At 40.1% G+C, this 24,796-nt stretch overlaps 1 protein-coding gene across 1 annotated transcript in view; it reads right to left on the reverse strand.

Annotated features, from left to right (window-relative positions):
* Positions 1 to 22,917, reverse strand: part of GLE1 (GLE1 RNA export mediator) — a 42,822-nt gene extending 19,905 nt beyond the window's left edge. The window contains exons 1-6 of the mRNA XM_068553004.1: positions 22,758 to 22,917; positions 15,825 to 16,046; positions 10,346 to 10,456; positions 6,679 to 6,827; positions 6,360 to 6,420; positions 5,871 to 6,125 (exon numbers count right to left, since the gene is read on the reverse strand). Of these exons, the coding sequence (XP_068409105.1) occupies positions 5,871 to 6,125; positions 6,360 to 6,420; positions 6,679 to 6,827; positions 10,346 to 10,456; positions 15,825 to 16,046; positions 22,758 to 22,856 (897 nt within the window). The 5' untranslated portion in view covers positions 22,857 to 22,917. The remainder of the gene's footprint in view (positions 1 to 5,870; positions 6,126 to 6,359; positions 6,421 to 6,678; positions 6,828 to 10,345; positions 10,457 to 15,824; positions 16,047 to 22,757) is intronic.
* Between the last annotated feature and the right edge of the window lie 1,879 nt (positions 22,918 to 24,796).

The raw sequence follows: 24,796 nt of genomic DNA on the forward strand, positions 1-24,796 counted from the left end.
AAATGAATTACAGGGAGAAAAACGTAAAAACCACAAACACATGGAGGCTAAACAATACGTTACTAAATAACCAAGAGATCACTGAAGAAATCAAAGAGGAAATCAAAAAATACCTAGAGACAAATGACAATGAAAACACGATGATCCAAAACCTATGGGACACAGGAAAAGCAGTTCTAAGAGGGAAGTTTGTAGCTATACAAGCCTACCTCAAGAAACAAGAAAAATCTCAAATAAACAATCTAACCTTACACCTAAAGGAACTAGAGAAAGAAGAACAAACAAAACCCAAAGTTAGCAGAAGGAAAGAAATCATAAAGATCAGAGAGGAAATAAATGAAATAGAAACAAAGAAAACAATAGCAAAGATCAATAAAACTAAAAGCTGGTTCTTTGAGAAGATAAACAAAATGGATAAACCATTAGCCAGACTCATCAAGAAAAAGAGGGAGAGGACTCAAATCAATAAAATTAGAAATGAAAAACGAGAAGTTACAACAGACACCGCAGAAATACAAAGCATCCTAAGAGACTACTACAAGCAGCTCTATGCCAATAAAATGGGCAACCTGGAAGAAATGGACAAATTCTTAGAAAGGTATCACATTCCAAGAATGAAACAGGAAGAAACAGAAAATATGAACAGACCAATCACAAGTAATGAAATTGAAACTGTGATTAAAAATCTTCCAACAAACAAAAGTCCAGGACCAGATGGCTTCACAGGTGAATTCTATCAAACATTTACAGAAGAGCTAACACCCATCCTTCCCAAACTCTTCCAAAAAATTGCAGAGGAAGGAACACTCCCAAACTCACTCTATGAGGCCACCATCACCCTGATACCAAAACCAGACAAAGATACTACAAAACAAGAAAATTACAGACCAATATCACTGATGAATGTAGACGCAAAAATCCTCAACAAAATACTAGCAAACAGAATCCAGCAACACATTAAAAGGATCATACACCACGATCAAGTGGGATTTATCCCAGGGATGCAAGGATTCTTCAATATACGCAAATCAATCAGTGTGATACACCATATTAACAAATTGAAGAAGAAAAACCATATGATCATCTCAATAGATGCAGAAAAAGCTTTTGACAAAATTCAACACCCATTTATGATAAAAACTCTCCAGAAAGTGGGCATAGAGGGAACCTACCTCAACATTATAAAGGCCATATATGACAAACCCACAGCAAACATCATTCTCAATGGTGAAACACTGAAAGCATTTCCTCTAAGATCAGGAACAAGACAAGGATGTCCACTCCCACCACTATTATTCAACATAGTTCTGGAAGTCCTAGCCACGGCAAGCAGAGAAGAAAAAGAAATAAAAGGAATACAAATTGGAAAAGAAGAAGTAAAACTGTCACTGTTTGCAGATGACATGATACTATATATAGAGAATCCTAAAAGTGCCACCAGAAAACTACTAGAGCTAATCAATGAATTTGGTAAAGTTGCAGGATACAAAATTAATGCACAGAAATCTCTTGCATTCCTATACACTAATGATGAAAAATCTGAAAGAGAAATTATGGAAACACTCCCATTTACCACTGCAACAAAAAGAATAAAATACCTAGGAATAAACCTACCTAGGGAGACAAAAGACCTGTATGCAGAAAACTATAAGACACTGATGAAAGAAATTAAAGATGATACCAACAGATGGAGAGATATACCATGTTCTTGGATTGGAAGAATCAACATTGTGAAAATGACTATACTACCCAAAGCAATCTACAGATTCAATGCAATCCCTAACAAATTACCAGCGGCATTTTTTCCAGAACTAGAACAAATCATCTTAAAATTTGTATGGAGACACAAAAGACCCCGAATAGCCAAAGCAGTCTTGAAAAAACGGAGCTGGAGGAATCAGACTCCCTGACTTCAGACTATACTACAAAGCTCCAGTAATCGGGGCCTCCCTGGTGGCTCAGCGGTTAAGAATCCGCCTGCCAATGCAGGGGACACAGGTTCAAGCCCTGGCCTGTGAGGATCCCACAGGCCACGGAGCAGCTGGGCCTGTGCGCTGCAGCTGCTGAGCCTGCACTCTAGAGCCCATGCTCTGCAACAAGAGAAGCCACCACAATGAGAAGCCCATGGACTGCAAGGTAGAGTAGCCCCCACTCACCGCAACTAGAGAAAGCCCATGAAGAGCAATGAAGACCCAACGCAGCCAAAAATAAAAACAAATAAATAAATAAATCTATAAAAAAAAAAAAAAAAGCTACAGTAATCAAGACAATATTGTACTGGCACAAAAACAGAAACATAGATCAATGGAACAAGATAGAAAGCCCAGAGATAAACCCACGCACCTTTGGGCAACTCATCTATGACAAAGGAGGCAAAGATATACAATGGAGACAAGACAGTCTCTTCAATAAGTGGTGCTGGGAAAACTGGACAGCTACATGTAAAAGAATGAAATTAGAACACTCCCTAACACCATACACAAAAATAAACTCAAAATGGATTAGAGACCTAAATGTAAGACCAGACACTATAAAACTCTTAGAGGAAAACATAGGAAGAACACTCTTTGACATAAATCACAGCAAGATCTTTTTTGATCCACCTCCTAGAGTAATGGAAATAAAAACAAAAATAAACAAGTGGGACCTAATGAAACTTCAAAGCTTTTGCACAGCAAAGGAAACCATAAACAAGATGAAAAGACAACCCTCAGAATGGAAGAAAATATTTGCAAACGAATCAACGGACAAAGGATTAATCTCCAAAATATATAAACAGCTCATGCAGCTCAATATTAAAGAACAAACAACCCAATCCAAAAATGGGCAGAAGACCTAAATAGACATTTCTCCAAAGAAGACATACAGATGGCCACGAAGCACATGAAAAGATGCTCAACATCACTAATTATTAGAGAAATGCAAATCAAAACTACAATGAGGTATCACCTCACACCAGTTAGAATGGGCATCATCAGAAAATCTACAAACAACAGATGCTGGAGAGGGTGTGGAGAAAAGGGAACCCTCTTGCACTGTTGGTGGGAATATAAACTGATACAGCCACTATGGAGAACAGTATGGAGGTTCCTTAAAAAACTAAAAATATGATCCAGCAATCCCACTACTGTGCATATACCCAGAGAAAGCCATAATTCAAAAAGACACATGCACCCCAATGTTCACTGCAGCACTATTTACAATAGCCAGGTCATGGAAGCAACCTAAATGCCCGTCGACAGATGAATGGATAAAAAGTTGTGGTACATATATACAATGGAATATTACTCAGCCATAAAAAGGAATGAAATTGAGTCATTTGTTGAGACATGGATGGATCTAGAGACTGTCATACAGAGTGAAGTAAGTCAGAAAGAGAAAAACAAATATCGTATATTAACGCATGTATGTGGAACCTAGAAAAATGGTACAGATGAACCGGTTTGCAGGGCAGAAGTTGAGACACAAATGTAGAGAACAAATGTATGGACACCAAGGGGGGAAAACTGCGGTGGGGTGGGGATGGTGGTGTGCTGAATTGGGCGATTGGGATTGACATGTATACACTGATGTGTATAAAATTGATGACTAATAAGAATCTGCAGTATAAAAAAACAAACAAAAAAAAAACAACTAATACTAAACTTTCTTTGGGTTATTTGTATGGAAATATGTTAATATAAATGTTTCAGACATTACCAAAAAAAAAAAAAAAAAAAAAGAAATACATCCAAGGGTTAGGGTTAGCAATTGCATTGAAATTTTCTAGAATGCAGGAAATTTTATAGAACAAATGATCCAGATTCTTCAACAATGGCAAGAAAAAAGAGAGAGATAAGGGAGTCTTAAGATTAAAAGACCTAAGTAAGATATAGCAAACCAAAAAGTTGAACTTTGTATGGATGTTAATTTTCCAACCAATTGTAAAAAAAAAAAAATTATAGAGACAGCTGGAGAAATCTGAACACTGGCTAGATATCTGATCATATTAAATGAATTATTAGTTTTTTAGGTATGATATTAGTGTTTTGCTTATGTAATAGAGAGTTATATCTTTTAGAGATACATATTAAATTATTTTCCAGATGAAGCAGTATGTTTGAGATTTACTGTAAAACCATCTGGGGGAAGGGGTGCAGGTGGCAGCATAGATGAAATGAGACTGCCATGTGAGGATTCTTGAGGGAGCTGGGGAATGGGTGCCAAAAGGTACATCATGCTGTTCTCTCCACTTCCGTGTAGGTTTGAAATTTTACAAAAAGAAGGGTAAACAAAAGCCAAAAAGAGAATTGAAAGGTAACAATAAATTATAAATTTCTGCCTCACATATGATAAATGCTTAAGGTTCTTAATATTTAGAACTCATATAAGTTGATTTTTCAAAACAAAAACTGGTAGAGATATGAACAAAGGGCAAAGAACATACAATTTAGGAATTCCCTGGCAGTCCAGTGGTTAGGATGCCATGCTTTCACTGCCGAGGGTGTGGATTCTAACCCTGGTCGAGGAATTAAAATAAGATCCTGCTAGCTGTGCGGCGTGGCCAAAAATTTTAAGAAAGGAAAAAAAAAGTTAAAGAAAAAAAAGAACATACAATTCATAAAAGTGTGAACTGGTACAACTTCAGGATGCAAATCAAGAACCTTAAAGTTGGGACTTCCCTGGTGGTTCAGTGGATAAGACTCTGTACTCCCAATGCAGGGGGCCCAGGTTCGATCCCTGGTAGGGAACTAGATCCCACATGCATGCCACAACTAAGGAGCCAGTGAGCTGCAACTAAGGAGCCCACGTGCTGCAACTAAAGAGCCAGCGGGTCACAACTAAGACCTGGTGCAACCAAAAAAAAAAAAACCAAAACAAAACCTTCAAGTTCTTTGACCAAGTAATTCCATTTCTAGGAATTTACCTCAAAGAAATAATCAAAAATACAGATAAGACATACACAAAGTGATATCACTGCAGTGTTACTCATGATAGTGAAAACACAGAAACTTAAATATTCAACAATAGGCATGTTTTTTCAATAAATTTTGGTATGGTTACATGTTGGAAGTATCCAATTTCATCTGTTCATCAAATATTTATTGAATACCTATTATGTGTCAAGGCAATACTTGCAGTTTTTAACACTGCCTTAAAAACAACAAAACATTTGTAATGACTACAGTAATTACGTGTTCAAAATACCGTATCAACCGAAAAAAAGCAATATACATTTCTGTAAGGTTTTAATTTTTATCATAAGCATAGCAGGCGTTCAGTTTATATTAATGAATGAACTAAAGTATTTTGCAGTTGGAAGAAACAAATATTTTTTTTAACCTAAGATAAGAAACTATATCTATATTAGCCCAATTTAGGGTGGGGATCACACACACACACACAGGCAAAAAAGAAACATAAAACACTAACAGTGGTTATCTCTAGGTAAGAGGATGACAAGTGATAATAAGCAGGTGTTATTTTTAAATCACAAAACAATTTTGCTTGCAGTGTTCTTCATTTCAAAGACAGAAGACAGGGCTTCCCTGGTGGCGCAGTGGTTGAGAATCTGCCTGCCAATGCAGGGGACACGGGTTCGAGCCCTGGTCTGGGAAGATCCCACATGCCGCAGAGCGGCTAGGCCCGTGAGCCACAACTACTGAGCCTGCGCGTCTGGAGCCTGTGCTCCGCAACAAGAGCGGCCGCGATGGTGAGAGGCCTGCACACCGCAATGAAGAGTGGCCCCCGCTTGCCGCAACTAGAGAAAGCCCTCGCACAGAAACGAAGACCCAACACAGCCAAAAATAAATAAATAAATAAATAAATAAATAAATAAATAAATAAATAAAATAAAGACAGAAGACAGAGTCTTCCTGAAGTCCCCTCACCTCAGAAGTGGCCCGGATGATCCCTGAGATGAGGCCGCACAGCTGGTTGCCGCGGGTCCGGAAGGCAGACAGGTCGACCTTCGGCAGGTCTCTGTGCTGGTCGGAGGAGTCCAGCTGCTGGCTGAGGTGCAGCACCTCCTCCTGCAGGGCGTAGAGGTTCCGCAGGCGGACCTGGCCTTCTTCCTTCCGGAGCCGCTCCTGCTCCGCTTGCTTCAGGCGCTGCTGCTGCGCCTCCCGCAGCTTCAGGTTGAGAATCTACAGAAAGGGCGGTCAAAGTAAGGGCTCCTGGGCCTTCTCTGTCTACATTCTCCCAGTCCTGTGTGGGCTACCTATTTTCACAGATAGGCCCAGAGCGAAAAAAGGACTGCCCCACGTCAGCCACACAGCGGCACGACAGGGGCCAGGTCCTCTGTGACTGTGCTGGAACCCGACTCCTCAGGCACGTCACTCAGACACTGAACACCCACACGGACTCTCCCAGGCTCTGACCTTCGCCCTGTGGTGATGCTCAGCTTTCAGCTTCTCTTGCTGCCCCAGGGCTTCTCTGGAGCTGAATGAAAAACGGAGGGAGGAACAGTCAGGGACGCTTCCTAAAATTGTTTTACCTCTCCTAAAAGCCTCCTCCCTTTGTGTTGCATTGATCGTCTTTCTAAGGTTAGTAATTTTTCTAGGTTATAAGCTTCTCTGGCTATTTTATTTTGATATTTAAGGACTCAGAAGAAGTTCAACTCCTTCCCTTTGGGTTTTATGTAGGGAAAGAGTTCCAGTGGACCACGCCAACATTCCCGTTGTAATTCAGGGAACTCACCTCTTCTCCATCACTTCCCGTAAGTCCTGGAATTCTTTATGATGCTTCAGTTCCTTCCGTTCATCAAACCGCTTCAGCTGTTCAGATGCCATCTCAGAGAGGGCCCGCACCTTCCTCTCCTGCTCCTCCTGCCACTGCCTCAAGCCCTCCTGCAAAGGATCAGCACCAGCTCTCTGGAGCTCCATTACACCCTGCTCATTTACCCCTATGGGATGCCCTCCCATCAGCCCTTAACTCCATCAAAGATACTTCGGGGCATGGAATCATCTGCCTATTTCTTGGAACCTTTGCTTGAGTCACCTCTCCCCTTTGGGTTGATCTTTAAACTCAGCTGTTGTGGAAAGCTTTTCCAATTTGCTCCATATGGTTTATGTCACTCCAGTATAAGCTAAGAATGGACGGGTATTCACCAACATAGTATCAAATAGCCCTGCACTTTTAAGCTTCCGTCCTTAAGCTTACTGTACTCTTTTTCTTTTTTGGCCACACTCTACAGCTTGTGGGATCTTAGTTCCCTGACTGGAGATCGAACCTGGGCCCTCGTCAGTGAAAGCGTGGAGTCCAGTAACCACGGGACCACCAGGGAATTTCCATCCTGTGTATTCTTATGAGAGCTTCAGGGTTAATTTTAAGAAATCCTTATTCTAATTCCATAAACATGCTATGCACATTCCTATCTCACTCCTTCCCTCAAGTTATTATCTCTGCCTAGATTCTTTTCATCCACCCTCACTTAGGAAAGTCCCTTTCCTTTATACCTAAGGGTATCAGGTATTCCATTTATTATTCACAAGAGTACTCTCATTTGTTTTTTTAAAAAATAAATTTATTTATTAATTTATTTATTTTTGGCTGCGTTGGGTCTTCATCGCTGCATGCAGGTTTTCTCTAGTTGCTGCGAGCGGGGGCTACTCTTCGTTGCAGTGTGTGGGCTTCTCATTGCAGTGGCTTCTCTTGTTGAGGAGCATGGGCTCTACGTGCGCAGGCTCAGTAGTTGTGGCGCACGGGCTTGGCTGCTCCGCGGCATGTGGGATCTTCCCGGACCAGGGCTCAAACCCATGTCCCCTGCATTGGCAGGTGGATTCTTAACCACTGTGCCACCAGGGAAGCCCTCTCATTTGGTTTTTAAGAGCAATTTGACATTTTAACTGTCAAAATTTAAAGTGTATATATCCTTTGACACTCATTCCATTTTAGGAATTTGTCCTGAGGAAATACTTGCATATGTGTGCAAAGATATATGTACAAGGGGATTTCCCTGGTGGCACAGTGGCTAAGAATCCGCCTGCCAATGCAGGGGACACGGGTTCGAGCCCCAGTCCTGGAAGATCCCACATGCCATGGAGCAACTAAGCCCGTGCGCCACAACGACTGAGCCTATGCTCTAGAGCCCACGAGCCACAACTACTGAGCTCATGTGCCACAACTACTGAAGCCCCCATGCCTAGAGTCCGTGCTCCGCAACAAGAGAAGCCACTACAATGAAAAGCCCGTGTGCCGCAACGAAGACCCAACGCAGCCAAAAATAAATAAATAAAATAAATAAATTTATTTAAAAAAAAAAGATATATGTACAAGGATGCTCATTACAGCCCTGTTGATAATGGCAATAACTCTGAAACAATTTAAATTAACAGGGAAATAATTAAATATATTACAGTAGGTCATACTAGAAAATACTCTGCAGCCTTTAAGGAAGATGACATGCTATATACACTGGAATGGTGATATGCTAATATATATTAAGATATTACACTGTTGTATTTTAAAAGTTATTTTAAAACTTCCAGTAGGGCTTCCCTGGTGGCACAGTGGATAAGAATCCGCCTGCCAATGAAGGGGACACAGGTTCGAGCCCTGGTCCAGGAAGATCCCACATGCCGCGGAGCAACTAAGCCCATCGCCACAGCTGCTGCTGCGCTCTAGAGCCCACGAGCCTCAGCTACTGAAGTCGGCACACCTAGAGCCCGTGCTCCGCAACAAGAGAGGCCACCGTAATAAGAAGCCCGTGCACCGCAGCGAGGAGTGGCCCCCACTCGTTGCAACTAGGGAGGGCCCGTGTGCAGCAACAAAGACCCAACTCAGCCAAAAATAAATAAATAAATAAATAAATTTATAAGAAGCAAAAAAAAACTTCCAGTAGAAGGCAGCAAATTGAACACAAATATATATATATATATATACACACACACACACACACACACACACATACATACATATATATATATATATCTATATATATCTTCTCTCTTCTGAGACTGTTTAATTAAAAGTTGGGAAGAAAAAAGAAAGACTCAACAACAGAGAGCACATGAGGAAGATTATCAGCAAGGAAAAACTTTCTACTTGCATCTGGAGGACAGAAAGTCCATGGAGGAGTGATGATTGAAAGAAGAGAGCTGAGAAAACCCAAGAAGAAACTCTCTCTCTCCCTCACCATCTCCATTGCTACCCGCTCCCTTCCAGTCTAAGCAACCATCATCCTTTTCTATCCAGTGTCAAAGTGAATGCTTCAATGACTGTTGCTGTCTCTCACTCAGATTATAATAGTCTTCTAACTATATTTTAGAACCTTGGTTCTATGTCTCTCCCTCCAGCATATAAACTCTATGAGGACATGAATTGTGTCTACTTTGTTCACTGTTTTTTTTTTTTTTTTTGGCCGTGCCGCGCAGCTTATGGGATCTTAGTTCCCCAACCAGGGATTGAACCCAGGCCATCGGCATTAAAAGCAAGGAGTCCTAACCACTGGACCGCCAGGGAATTCCCTGTTCACTATTTTATGTAGGCCTAGAACAAAAGTGCTCAATAAGTATTTGGTGACTCCATGAATAAATGAATGAGGGTAGATGTTAGAAGACTTTCAATTTATAAACTTATGTGCTCTTTAAAAAGTTTTACAGGGACTTCCCTGGTGGCGCAGTGGCTAAGAATCCGACTGCCAATGCAGGAGACACGGGTTCAAGCCCTGGCCCAGGAGGATTCCCACATGCTGTGGAGCAACTAAGCCCGTGCGCCACAACTGCTGAGCCTGTGCTCTAAAGCCCGTGAGCCACAACTACTGAGCCCATGTGCCGCAACTACTGAAGCCCGCGTGCCTAGAGCCCGTGCTCCACAACAAGAGAAGCCACCGCCATAAGAAGCCTGCGCACCACAACGAAGAGTAGCCCGCACTCGCCGCAACTAGAGAAAGCCTGCGCGCAACAACAAAGACCCAACGCAGCCAAAAATAAATTAAAAAAAGAAAAAAAAAAAGTTTTACAAAACATGCATTGTTTTTCTAATTAAAAAAATAAAGTCAAATAAACTAATTAAAATAGTGCTATTCTTTTCTCAAGAGGCTGCTAAGGTCAATCTTCTCAGTATAACCTTATCTGACAACAAAGATCATCTTCAAATTTTGGAGAAGTAAATGGAAGCCAGGAAAGCCCAAGTAATTTTCCCAAAGTCACATGTAAAATAGAAGAGGTAGGATTTGAAACCAGATTTGACTTTAGACAGCTTACTCTTGACTGCTATGTTATGCTATCTCCCCAACTGAATCAGAGCTACTAGTAGGTGGGGCATGATGATTATTAGTACATGGTGGACATTCATAATCCCTGAGGAACTGCATTTAAATGTGGCTCCCTAGGGTTATGCCTGTCTTACTTCAAGGGTTACTTACTGCTCCTTTCATTCTGTGCAGCAGCTCATACATTCGGATGCAGCCTTCCACTTTGATCCCCCGGGAGGACTGAAGTACCATAGGTTCTGTATGCTGAGACTCCTGTTTGTCCTATACAGACAGAAGATGGAAAAATTAAGCTTTTAAGACGGTCAAGTTGGTGTTATTCAATCTGAACAAAAATCACATCCTTACTTATGAACAACCAATAACAACAACAAAACAATATATGTTAGAACCAGTGTGCTTTTCATGATATTGACCTTATTCTAATTGTTTTCCTTAATAAATTAAGTGGATGTTTTCGCTTTGGACAGTTTTTTGTGTTTTTTTTTTTTTTTGCTTGCTCGTTTGTTTTGATTTGTCCAGCACATTTTCCCCATTTCTTCTAGTAAGTGTCCATTTTTGCTGGGGTGGTATGGACAGAGAAACCCCAGCCCACATCCCCGATTCTTCCACGCCCCCTAGCCTTAGGGGTCATTAAGCATGTGACCAGCCTGGCAATCAAAGTATTCTATCCCCCTGTACCCAGTATCTACTTCAGGAATGAGGCTTATGACCTAAACTAAGCCAGAGTCCATCTCTGAATTTTCCTGATGGAGCTATTTGGGATGGCTTTCTCTTATTCTGGGGATGCTAAGCTAAGAAGATATGTGTCTAGGGCTACCAAGAGACATCCTGCCATACAGTCTATCTGAAAGATGAAACCAAGACGAGTTAGACAGAATTGAGAAATGGAGAAGCAAAGCCCTGGGTCTGAGTCACTGAATCAAGTCAGAAATAATATCAAGGACAGACAAGCAGAAAATAGATTCTCTAGATCTAACTGATTCGAAATGCACTCCTAGATTTCCTGGTTATATGAGCTAATTAACTTCTCCCCTGACTCCCTTGTTTTGCTTTAGCTAGTTTAAACTGGGTTTCTGTTACTTAAACACCAAAAATTCGTAAATGATCCAATTCATTATATAAAGCCATCCAAAACTTTACTTAAACCTTAAGAATTACGGAATTTTATACCTGGAGAGGACCTTGGCAATTTAGTCCAGTACCAGATTTACAGATGAAGAAACTGAGGCCTAAGGAGGGAAAGATGCCTGCCTGAGGGCATGCCACACTATTGGCAGGATCAGAACTAGAAACTGCTGCCTCTGAGAAGCTGCTCATAGAAACTTAATTTTTTTTTTAAATTTTGAAATAATTATAATTTACAGGAAGTTGGAAACAGTAAATTGACGGTACAAGCCACAGAACTTATTCAGATTTCACCAGGTTTTACAGGAATTCATTTGGGTACGTGTATAGTTTTATGCAATTTTATCACACGTGTAACCACCATCACAAAGTACAGAACTGTTCCATCACCATAAAGCTTCCTTGTGCCACACCTTTATATCGCTAACCTGTTCTCCATCTCTATAACGATAGCATTTCAAGAACGTTAAATAAATGGAACCATACAGTACATAATCTTTTGAGATTGACTTTTTTCACTTCGTATAATGCCTCTGAGATCCTAAGTTGTTGCATATTATCAAAGATTTGTTCCTTTTTATTGCCAGTAGTATTCCATGATAGAGATGTACCAGTTTGCTTAACCATTCATCTGTTGAAAGACATTTCATTGTTTCCAGCTTGGGGATATAATAAATAAAGCTCCTATGATCACTGGTATAAAGATTTTTATGTAAATATAAGTTTTGATTTCTCTGGGGAAAATGCCCAAGAATGCAATTGCTAGGTCATATAGTTAAGTACCTATTTAGTTTTATAAGAAATTGCCAAACTGTTTTCTAGAGTGCCTGTACCATTCCACATTTCCACCCAAAATATATGAGTGATCCAGATTCTCCACATCATTGTCAGCATTTGGTGGTGTCACTGTTTTTTATTTTAACCGTTCTGATAGGTGTGTAGTGCTACTTCGTCCTGGTTTTAATTTGCATTTCTTTAATGGCTAATGATGGTGAACATATTTTCATGTACTTATATTGTCTATATATTGTCTTAGGTGAAATGTCTGTTCATATCTTTTGCTCATTTTCTAATTGAAGGTTAGAAAGTTTTTGTTTAACCTTTGAGTTTTAAGAGTTTTTAAAATATATTCTAAATATATATTCTCGATATATATTTTAAATATATTCTAGATACATACATAAACCTTTGTCAGATACGTGGTTTGCAACTACTTTCTCCTGGTCAGTAGCTTGTCTGATCATCCTCTTCACAAGGTCATTCACTGGGCCACGTTTTTCATTTGATGAGGTCCAATTTATTAATTTATCCTTCTATGGATTAAGTTTTTAGTGTCAAATCTAAAAACTCTTCACCTAGTCCTAGGTTCTGATTATGCTTTTTTTTTTTCCCTAAAAGTCTTATAGTTTTACATTTAAGTTCATGATCATTTTGAGTTAATTTTTATGTAAGTTGTAAAGTTTAGGCTAAAGTTCATTTTTGTGTCTATAATGTTCAATTGCTAGAAATATTTTTTAAAGACTAATATTTTAAAAGATGAAGTGTGAAATATAAACTAAAAAGTAAACTTTTTATGTATGTAATCATGCAGTCTTTCATAGTATGAATAATCATCTCTGTCTTATATTATTTTTTAGGATTATTATTTACTGTACAATAAATTCTTTCTTATTGTGAATAACTCTTGCAAAGACATTTCTCCAAAGAAGATATACAAATGGCTAATAAGCACATGAAAATATGCTCAACATCAATAATCATTTAGGGAAATGCAAATCAAAACCACAATGATACACTTCATGCCCACTAGGATGGCTTTCGTAAAACGAAACAAAATAAAAACAAACAAACAAAAACAACCCAGCAAGTAACAAACGTTAGCAAAGGTGTGGAGAAACTGAAACCCTTGTGCATTGCTAGTAGGAATGTAAAATGATACAGCTGCTGTGGAAAACAATATGATGGTTCCTCAAAAATTTAAACATTAAAAAAAAAAAAAAAAAAAAAAATTTAAACATAGAATTACCATATGATCCATCAATTCTACTTCTAGGTACATACCCCAAAGAATTGAAAACAGGTACTCAAACTAATACATGTACATGTGTATTCATAGCAGCACTAGTCACCAAGAGCCAAAAGGTGGAAGCAAGCTAAACATCCAGTGACAGATGAATGAATAAACAAAACGTGGTACATACAGTGGAATATTATTCAGCCTTAAAAGGAAGGAAATTCTGACACATGTGACAACATGGATGAACCTTGAAGACATTATGCTAAGTGAAATAAACCAGTCACAAAATGACAAATATTACATGATTCCACTTATATGAAGTACCTAAAATGGTCAAATTCATAGAGACGGAAAGTAGAATGGTGGTTGCTAGGGACTGGGGGTAGGGGGAAATAGGAGTTATTTATTTATTTATTTATTTATTTATTTTTGGCTGTGTTGGGTCTTCATTGCTGCGCGCAGCCTTTCTCTAGTTGTGGTGAGCGGGGGCTACTCTTCGTTGTGGCACACGGCCTTCTCATTGCGGTGGCTTCTCTTGTTGTGGAGCATGGGCTCTAGGCGCGCGGGCTTCAGTAGCTGTGGCATGCGGGCTCAGTAGTTGTGGCTCACAGGCTCTAGAGAGCAGGCTCAGTAGTTGTGGCGCACGGGCTTAGTTGCTCCGCGGCATGTGGGATCTTCCCACACCAGGGATCGAACCCGTGTCCCCTGCCTTGGCAGGTGGATTCTTAACCACTGCGCCACCAGGGAAGTCCTGGAGTTATTGATTAATGAGTGTAGTGTTTTTAGTTTTGGATGATGAAAAAGTTCTGGAGATGGATAGTGGTGATGGTTACACAACACTATGAATGTACTTAATGCCACTGAATTGTACTCTTAAAAATGGTTAAATGGTAAATTTTATGTCATGAATATTTTACAATTTAAAAAAAAGGTTTAAAATTTTTAAAAAAAGTTCATACCCTTTTATCTTTGACTCCAGTCAAATCATTTGGGCATTTATTTTAAGATATTAGCTAGAAGACATATTTTAAGATTAAAAACGGAAAAATCTCTCTGCAGAAAGTTTCTCAGTGTAATATTTTTAAAAGCAATCAAATGGAAAAATATAAATGCCTAATAATAAAGGAGCAGTTTAATAAACTACAGGACATTACATATCCTCTAAGTAGACATTTACAAAGGCGGAAATAACGTGAACAAATAATTCAAATAGTTCATGAACAAAATAAAGTTAGGAAGGAAAAGCAGAACATGAAAGTGCACATACAATTTAATCATGCCAAGGTACAAGGATGCAGGCATATGAAACTGGAAAGGAGTAACTGATGACTGAAATGATGAAACCATAGGGAGATTTAACTGCTTCCTTTTGTTGAATTGATAATATATTTTCAGTAAGCAAAAGTCTGCAGTGAGTATGAACAAAAAGAACAAAGAACTTTGTCTTTTGGAAGCTAAACGTGAAAAACGTAATCTCTACCTTTCTAAAGAGTTGCCTAGTCTTATTTTGCTGGCACAAAAATCTAAAACTTGAAAAAGCACAGTAGTGCTTAGAAGTTTAGAAGGCTTTTTTTCTATTAACTCTTTACATTCTAGGCCAAATACTACTTGTTATACCTTACTTTGATCCAGAAAGGATTTAATGCAGCTTATAAAGGAACCTAAAACATAACAACAGGACTTCCCTGGTGGTGCAGTGGCTAAGAATCCGCCTGCCGGTGCAGGGGACATGGGTTTGAACCCTGGTCCAGGAAGATCCCACATGTCGCGGAGCAACTAAGCCCATGCACCACAACTACAGAGCCTGTGCTCTAGAGCCTGCAAGCCACAACTACTGAAGCCCGCATGCCTAGAGCCTATGCTCCGCAACAAGAGAAGCCACTGCAATGAGAAGCCCGCACACTGCAACGAAGAGTAGCCCCCGCTCGTTGCAACTAGAGAAAACCCGTGTGCAGCAACTAAGACCCAACGCAGCCATAAATAAATAAATAAATACCTCTAGAGATACAAAGAAAGAGAAGAGAAGAGCAGAGCACCAGCACCAATTTAACTGTTTTAAGTGGGAGAAACAAAGGCAGGAACAAAATAGAGCCAAAAAGAAGGTAAAAACTCATACAGAAGCAACAATAAGGTATGTAAATCTAAGAGCAAGTATAAAATTTACTCTAAGCTTTCCAGCAGCCAACAACAAAAAGGGAGACCTTGTTGAGTTAAACAGATGCAATGCTCATGAGAAAAAACAATCCACTTGCCCATGAAATTAATTACTATTCTTGGTACTAAGAATAGAGAGGAATTTCTCTCTCTGGGTCTTCATAAAGAGAACGCTGGGTGATGTGGTAAACACTGTCGCTACAAACAGCTACAAGGATTCGAAGAAGCAACCATTATTTTCTCCAGAGTAAGGTCACTGTAGTATGACAATGTTAAACACTTCAACTTTGCAGCCACCATTGTCTTTTGCCTTAAGTTGATCAAAAGCGTTACCTTGGTTCCATTTGGTGTTGCTGAGGAGGCTGGTGAGAAGGCAGGGTCTCTGACAGGAGATTTGGGAACAGATGAAGGTTGGTCGAGGGCTGAAGTAGATCTAGGGGATGTTGAAGTCTCAGAGGGAGGTGGGTTCTCTTGCATATGGGGTAGGACATGATCTACTACCCATCCAGAGTAAGAAGACAGCTTGGGAAGAGACATACATTCTTCTAAAACATCCTAGAGAGAAGAAGAAGGTTAAGCTCAACTTGCATGTCAACTGATCTAAGCAATCAAAAATAATTTTGTCCTTATAATCCACTACATGCTTTACTGAAAACCTAAGAAGGCCTAAATAAATATATACATACATACATACCGAAGACCCAAAGTAACTGTATTAACAATCAGAGATGAAGAGAAAGTACAGTAGCTTCTTGATAACGACCTTGACTATTATCCTTTTAGAGTATCAGACTAAATAACCCTAACTACAGAAAAAGGAACAATGCACAAAGATGGTCATTAAAGCAGATTTGAAAGCAATCTAAAATGTTGTAACAGAAAAGAACATGAAAGGAATTTTGAAGTAAACTATGGTATACACACTCAGTGAATATTAGTCATTTAAAAACACCAATTGTGAATCCTATGTAAGGTTCAAATTTTTCCAGTTTTATTGAAAAATAATTGACATACACCATTGTAAAAGTTTAAGGCGTAAACACGATGGTTTGATTTTTATATATTGTAAAATGATTAAATAGGTTCAACTAACAACATCCATCTTCTCATATTGATATAATCAAAAGAAAGAAAAAAGGAAAAAAAACTTATTCTTGTGATGAGACTCTCAGCATGTACTCTCTTAACTTTCCTATATATGGTATAGCTGTGTTAGCTAACAGTCGTCAAGTTGTATATTACATCCCTAGTACTTATCTATCTTACAACTGGAAGTTTCTAGTTTTTGACGACCTTACTCCATTTCCTCCTCCCCCAAGATTCAATTTTAAGTGAAAAAACAAGAGTATAAATAAATATGTCTACAATGATATAAAATAAATACAAATAAATACCCTAACAAATTTGAAGGAAATACACCAGAAGTTAAGCTTGGGTGATCAGTGACATATTTCTACTTATTCTAATTTTCTGTATCTAATTTCTAAATGAACATGTTATACTTTTTAAAATGAAAATATGCAAATAAAAAATAGGCATAGAAAAGTGGTTACGAGGGACTTCCCTGGTGGCGCAGTGGTTAAGAAGCCACCTGCCAATGCAGGGCACATGGGTTTGATCCCTGGTCCGGAAGATCCCACATGCTGCGGAGCAACTAAGCCTGTGCACCACAACTACTGAGTCTGCACTCCGGAGCCTGTGAGCCACAACTACTGAAGCCCGCGCGCCTAGAGCCCGTGCTCCACAACAAGAGAAGCCACCACAATGAGAAGCCCGCGCACTGCAGAGAAGAGTAGCCTCCCACTCGCAGCAACTAGAGAAAGCCCACGCACAGCAACGAAGACCCAACGCAGCCAAAAATAAATAAATTAATTAATTAATTAAAAAGTGGTTACTGATGTAAGAGCCAATGGCTTAAATAAAATAGGTTCTACAATATAAAGACCATAAAACAAGTCCCAGACACTCTCCAATATGTGTGTGGAGTTGTTCAACTGTACCAGTTATCTGTTATCTCTATATGTTTGGTGTACAGTGCTCTAAACCAAAGAAACGTACACTACTTAACTGTAGTTAAAGTATACAGCAAATTTTGGCTGAGAACTTTACTCAGTGTCAGGAAAATATTATCAGGAAACATGGAAAAACAGTATAATAGTGTTAAGAGTCTTGAGTTTGGAACTAGCCTTTCTTGGTTTGAATTCCATCTCTGTATTCCACTTACCTGTATAACCATGGGCAAATTACCTAACCTCTCTGTGCCTAAGGTTCATTTCTTCTGAAATGGAATAATAGGGGATCTACCTCAAAACATTTGGGGAGAATTAAATGAGTAATAGATATAAAGAACTCAGCACAGTACCTGGCACATAATAACTACTCAGAAATCACAAGCTATTATGTTACGTAAATCAGTGGTTCTCCAGCAGGGATAATTTTACTCCCCAGATGACACTGGGTAATGTCTGGAGACACTTTTGGTTGTCACGACTGGGAGGATACTACTGGCATTTACTGGGTAGAGGCCAGGGATGCTGTTTAACACCCTACAATGCCCCATACAGCAACAGCAGCCCCTACCACAAAGAATTATCTGGCTGAGCCCAAAATGTCAATGATGCTGCGGTTGAGAACTACTGATCTAGAGTGTGTATACAATAAACAGATATTCAACCCATGGGGAATAATCTAGACATAGAAGCACACAGGCTGTATGCACACTTTATACAGTGACAAGGCTCATTTTAAAGACATATTGGAAGTAATGTTGAGACAACAACTTTCTTTTTTAAACTGAAGTGTAGTTGACTTACAATGCTGTGTTAGTTTCTGGTATACAGCAAAGTGATTCAGATACACATACCTGAATATATATATAAGTACTTTTCCATATTCTTTTCATTATGGTTTATTACAGGATATTGAATATAATTCCCTGTGGTATACAGTAGGGCCTTGTTGTTTATCTATTTCTTTTTAAAATTATTTATTTATTTATGGCTGTGTTGGGTCTTCGTTTCTGTGCGAGGGCTTTCTCTAGTTGCGGCAAGCGGGGGCCACTCTTCATCGCGGTGCGCGGGCCTCTCACTGTCGCAGCCTCTCTTGTTGTGGAGCACAGGCTCCAGACGCGCAGGCTCCGCAATTGTGGCTCAACGGGCCTAGTCGCTCGGCGGCATGTGGGATCTTCCCAGACCAGGGCTCGAACCCGTGTCCCCTGCATTGGCAGGCAGAATTTCAACCACTGCGCCACCAGGGAAGCCCTGTTTATCTATTTTATATATAGTAGTCTGCTAATCCCAAACTCCTAATTTATCCCTCCCACCACTCCCTTTCCCCTCTCCTCTTTGGTAACCATATATTTGTTTTCTATGTCTGTGAGTCTGTTTCTGTTTTGTAAATAAGTTCATTTGTGGGCTTCCCTGGTGGCGCAGTGGTTAAGAATCTGCCTGCCAGTGCAGGGGACACGGGTTCGAGCCCTGGTCCGGGAAGATCCCATATGCTGCGGAGCAACTAAGCCCGTGCGCCTCAAGTACTGAGCCTGCACTCTAGAGCCCGCGAGACACAACTACTGAGCCCGTGCGCCTAGAGCTCGTGCTCCACAACAAGAGGAGCCACCGCAATGAGAAGCCCGCGCACCACAATGAAGAGTAGCCCCCACTCGCCGCTACTAGAGAAAGCCCACGTGCAGCAATGAAGACCCAATGCAGCCAAAAAAAAAAAAAAAAAAAGTTCATTTGTATCATATTTTAGATTCCACTTGTGGTATCATATGGTATTTGTCTTTCTCTTTCTGGCTTACTTCACTTAGTCTGATAATGTCTAGGTCCATCCACGTTGCTGCAAATGGCATTATTTCATTCTTTTTATGGCTGAGTAGTAGTTCATTGTATACATATACCACATCTTCTTTATTCATCTGTCAATGGACATTTAGGTTGCTTCCACGTCTTGGCTATTGTAAATAGTGCTACTAAGAACATTGGGGTGCAGGTATCTTTTCAAAAGGGAAGCCTCATACACTGAGGTGCAGTGTATGAGGCTTCCCTTTTCTCCACATCCTCTGCAGCATTTATTATTTGTAGACTTTTTAATGATGGCCATTCTGACCAGCATGAGGTGGTACCTCAGTGTAGTTTTGATTTGCATTTCTCTGATAATTAGCGACGTTGAGCATCTTATCATGTGCCTATTGGCCATCTGTATGTCTTCTTTGGAGAAATGTCTTCTGCTCATTTTTGGAATGGGTTGTTTGTTTTTGTTATTGAGTTGTATGAGCTGCTTGGATATTTTGGAAATTAAGCCTTTGTCGGTTTCATCATTTACAAATATTTTCTCCCAGTCTATGGGTTGTCTTTGTTTTGTTTATGGTTTCCTTTGCTGTGCAAAAGCTTGTAAGTTTGATTAGGTCCCATTTGTTTATTTTTGCTTTATTTCTATTGCCTTGGAAGACTAAGAAAACACTGCTATGATTTATGTCAAAACAGAGAATGTTTTGCTTATGTTCTCCTCTAGGCGTTTTATGGTGTCTTGTCTTATATTTAAGTCTTTAAGCCATTTTGAGTTTATTTTTGTGTATGCTGTGAGGAAGTGTTCTAACTTCATTGATTCACGTGCAGCTGTCCAACTTTCCCAACACCTTTCTGAAGAGACTGTCCTTTCTCCATTGTATATTCTTGCCTGCTTTGTTGAAGATTAATTGACTGTAGGTGTGTGGGTTTATTTATGGTCTCTCTATTCTGTTTCATTGATCCATATGTCTGTTTTTGTCCCAATACCACATTGTTTTGATTACTGTAGCTTTGTTGTATTGTCTAAAGTCTGGGAGGGTTATGCCTTCAGTTTTGTCCTTTTTCCTTAGGATTACTTTGGCAATTCTGGGTCTTTTGTGCTTCCATATAAATTTTAGGATTACTTGTTCTAGTTCTGTGAAAAATGTCGTGGGTAATTTGATAGAGATTGCAATAAATCTGTAGATTGCTTTGGGTAGTATGGCTATTTTAATATTAATTTTTCCAGTCCAAGAGCATGGGATATCTTTCCATTTCTTTTTGAATCATCTTCAATTTCCTTTCCTTTATCAGTGTTTTACAGTTCTCAGAATATAAGTCTTTCACCTCCTTGGTCAGGTTTATTTCTAAGGTTTTTTTTTTGGGGGGGGGATGTGACTTTAAAAGAGTTTTTTTTTTTTTTAAACTTTCCGTTTCTGATATTTCATTGTTAGTGTAAAGAAATGCAACAGATTTCTGTATGTTAATCTCATATCCTGCTACCTTGCTGAATTTATTTATCAGTTCTAGTAGTTTTTCTGTGGAGTCTTTAGGGTTTTCTATAGATAGTACCATGTAATCTGCATATAATAACAATTTTACCCCTTCCCTTCTGATTTGGATACCTTTTTATTTATTTCCCTTGTCTGACTGCTGTGGCTAGGACTTCCAATTCTATATTAGATAGGAGTGGTGAGAGGGGGCATCCTTGTCTTCCTCCAGATTTTAGCAGGAAGGCTTTCAGCTTTTCACCACCACTGAGTATTGTGTTGGCTGTGGGTCTGTCCCACAATAAAAGTAGCTTTATTTGTCCCATAATAAAAGTAGCTTTTATTATGTTGAGATATGTTCCCTCTATACTCACTTTGGGAAGAGTTTTTATCATGGAAGGATGTTGAATTTGAGACAACTTTTTACTCTTTCTTTACGCCAAAATAAATTCCAGCAAAATAAATTCCAGCAAATAAATTCCAGCAAAATAAATTCGAGCAAAATAAATTCCAGCAAAATAAATTCCAGCAAAATAATAAAATAAATAATAATAAAATAAATAATAAAATAAATAATAAATTCCAGCAAAATAAATTCCAGCAAAATAAATTCCACGAGCAAAGTTTCAAATGTAAAAAATAAACCCATACCCATAAAAAACACCATCAACGGAGAAAACAATTTCAACTGACAAACTAGAAAAAAAGATGCAATATATATCACAGATAAAGGAATATTATCCCTAATACATACAGAACTTATAAAATATTGGCAAAACCCCAATAGAAAAATGAGCAAAAGACATAAACTGGCAAATATACACACACAAGGTTACAAGTAGTGGATCACGACTCACTGAATAAAATAGGAACCCATGAGGATACTGATATAAACAATTAAACAGAAGGAATCCATGAGGATTCTGATATGAATAATTAAACGGAAGAGAAAAGAAAGCTCTTCCTTACAGTAGAATGCCAGCTAACAAACGTAGGAATGGTAGCTATAAAGAAACACCATTCGTCTACATCACAGAAAAGACTGATTCAGGAAGAAATCACCAATAAATGCTAAGGGTGGAGGTTTGATAAGAAAAAAATATTTTGGTGTAATCTTGGACTACCTCCCAACAAAATACTAAGAAGTTACAAAAGGGAAAATGATGAATTTTAAGTGAATTTTACGTGGAAATATCTGGAAGTTACCATTGTAACCAAGTGATCAAGGTGAGCATCACCAGTGTTGGGATGGGCTGAAGCATCTATGTGTGACTGATGTGACTTCCTGAGAGCACAGCATCATTTCTGTGGTATTCCTGCCAAGAATGCATAACCTGAGTTTACACCATACAGATTCATGCTGGAATTCATCCTATAGAATGTAAGGTATGTATTCTTTAAAACCGTCAAAGACATAAAGACAGAAATGCTTTAGAAGTGTTTCCCATTTAAGTCTGAAAAGACAAGACATCATACCTGGAGCTAGATTACCAGCAACTCGGGAAGAGAAGCTATGCCTTAACTGTCTCTATATTCCCCCACCTGCGCGGTCTAGTACAGGGCTTTGCGTATCTTAGATGCAGTGACCAAGCCCCCATTAAAGTTCCCAGGTCCGTCCAACGTCGTCTAAAAATTTGGTCATTTCACTGGCAGCAATAGGTTAGGTCCTGTTAACCGTTCACCGCTAAATCTGGATCTCCTAACACAAGAGACGCGCAGTAACCTAACTGACCCTGAGAGGCCAGGATTGCTTTGACAACATAGGCGCAGGCACCTAACGCCAGCTGCGGGGAGCAATGAAGCCTTCAAAGAGCACCTCTGAAGGGGCGCTCCACGGAAGGCTAGAATAGGCGAGAGACGGTGATGCACACACGAGTCAAGCAGCAAACCCGGGCTGTTACAAGAACGCACGGGTTCCCTGGCGCAGGACATGCCAAGGGCTAGGGAAGAGCAGAGTCCCGTGACGAGGGGCAGGAAGAACCACCGCCCCCTTTGGGGCCACTGCTCACCTCGCCCCGCAGCAGCCAATCGCGGTGGTAGCAAAGGTGACCTTTGTCAGACCTGCGCAGCGCCTGCAGGGTCTCCCAGCAGCGACCCTCGGAAGGCATGGCCTGCCCCGCTACAGTTCTCCAGGGGCGCCGCTTGGTACAAAACAAGTCCTCGAATCAGCCGCCCGGAAACAGGTGCTCGCTTCCGCTTCCGGGGCGCACACGTTGCGGCGCAGTTCAACCCCGCCCCTAACGGCTGCATGGCCCCGCCTCCGGCGCTGAGCCCGCCCACCAACGCGCCTGCGCACAGGGCTTGGCCCGAGGCTCGTTCCCTTGTAGGGACCTCCGACCTGGGGGATTTAGAAGGCTGGGCCTTCCAGGTTGCAGAAAACTGAAAAGGTATTGATGAGCATGTGGAGAAATTGGAACCCTCATACATACGCTGCCAGTGGGACTCTAAAATGGGGCAACTCCTGTGGAAGACAGTCTGGCAGTTCATCAAAAGGTTAAAGAGGGACTTCCCTGGCAGTGGTTAAGACTCTGCGCTTCCACTGCAGGGGGCGCGGGTTCCATCCCTGGTCGGGGAATTAAGATCCCGCCTGCCTGCGGCCAAAAATAAAGTTACCATTAACCCATATATTTACTAAATATATACGCAAAAGAAATGTGTCCACAAAAAACTGGTAGAATATTGAATTACTTGTAACAGCCAAAAAATGGAAACACATGTGTTCGTCAACCAATGAGTCAATAAAATATGGTGTATCCACACAATGTAATATTATTGGGCCATAAAAATGAAGTACAAATACATGCTACGAAATGAACCTTGAAAACATCATGCTGAGTGAAAGAAGCCAGTCACAATATGGTATGATTTATGTGAAATGTCCAGAGTGACAAAGCCAGAGAAACAAAGAGACTGTTAGTGGTTGCCAGGGGCTGGGGGGAGGGGAATGGGGAGCAGCTGCTAATGGTATGGGTTCCACTGGGGTGTGATGAAAATGTTCGAGAATTAGATAAAGGTGGTGGTCGCACAACTTTGAATATACTAAAAGCCACTGAATTATACACTTTAAAAGAGTGCATTTTATGTGAATTATATCTCAGTAAATGAAACGTTCACCATTGCCTGAGGCCAGCTTTAACTAGGATCTTTTAACTTTGGACCCTTTTGCCCATTTCATGGGATCTCAGTCTGACACAGAAAGGAAAACTGTCGAGTTTGAAGCAATATAAACATTTTCCACAAACTCTCTGGACTTTTTGGAATACAACATTTTACAAAGAAAAATAGAACGCTCTTGGGAGAATCCCAGCAATGGACCGGAAAAGAGGTGTTTCCCACACCATCATTACAAATAGCAGAACCCTGCACTGAGGAGGTTTTCATTAGTTTGACAAAAACAAGAATAATGGGATATACAGAAATGTATGCACATTGGTGTAAGTTTGCCAACTGTCTTTTCTTAGGAAGAGCTTTCATACATTGTATGAAAGTTCAAGTCCATTTATGTTTAGGGTGTGAAAATAGGCTTGGTTTTGTGGCAGTGGTAGCTGGTAGTAGTGATTTCAGTGAACTTCCTTGGCAAAATCAAAAGCTGGAAATAAAATTAAAAACCAAACAAACAAAAAAACCCAAAACATTAAAAGCTGGAAACTACGAATGTCTCCAAAACGGGGGGATGGGGGGCGGGGGCGGTTCTGGTAGTGAAATCCAGATGCCTGGGTGGGAGCCATTGCTTTTGAGGACATAGGGGAGTTCTTGGACTTGGGTTAGAGTGGCTGAGAGAGGACCAGACTGGATCACCCAGAGGTCAGTACCAGCATAGTATACCAAATTTGTTCTCTTCTCTCTGAAGAATTTTCTTTTCTTTTAAATACAGGAAAATGTGAAGAGGACAAAAACAGCCCATAATCTTATCATTCAGAAAGCAATTAACATTAAAAAAATAGTAGTACATACACATCCCATCTTCCTCCTAACAGCTAAAGTAGTCTGCCCTCACACACTGAGCAGTGCCTTTCAGTGTGTCTCCTCCAGGCCTTTCATGGGATTG

Source organism: Eschrichtius robustus, chromosome 10 (assembly GCF_028021215.1).
Source record: "Eschrichtius robustus isolate mEscRob2 chromosome 10, mEscRob2.pri, whole genome shotgun sequence".
Lineage (NCBI taxonomy): Eukaryota > Metazoa > Chordata > Mammalia > Artiodactyla > Eschrichtiidae > Eschrichtius > Eschrichtius robustus.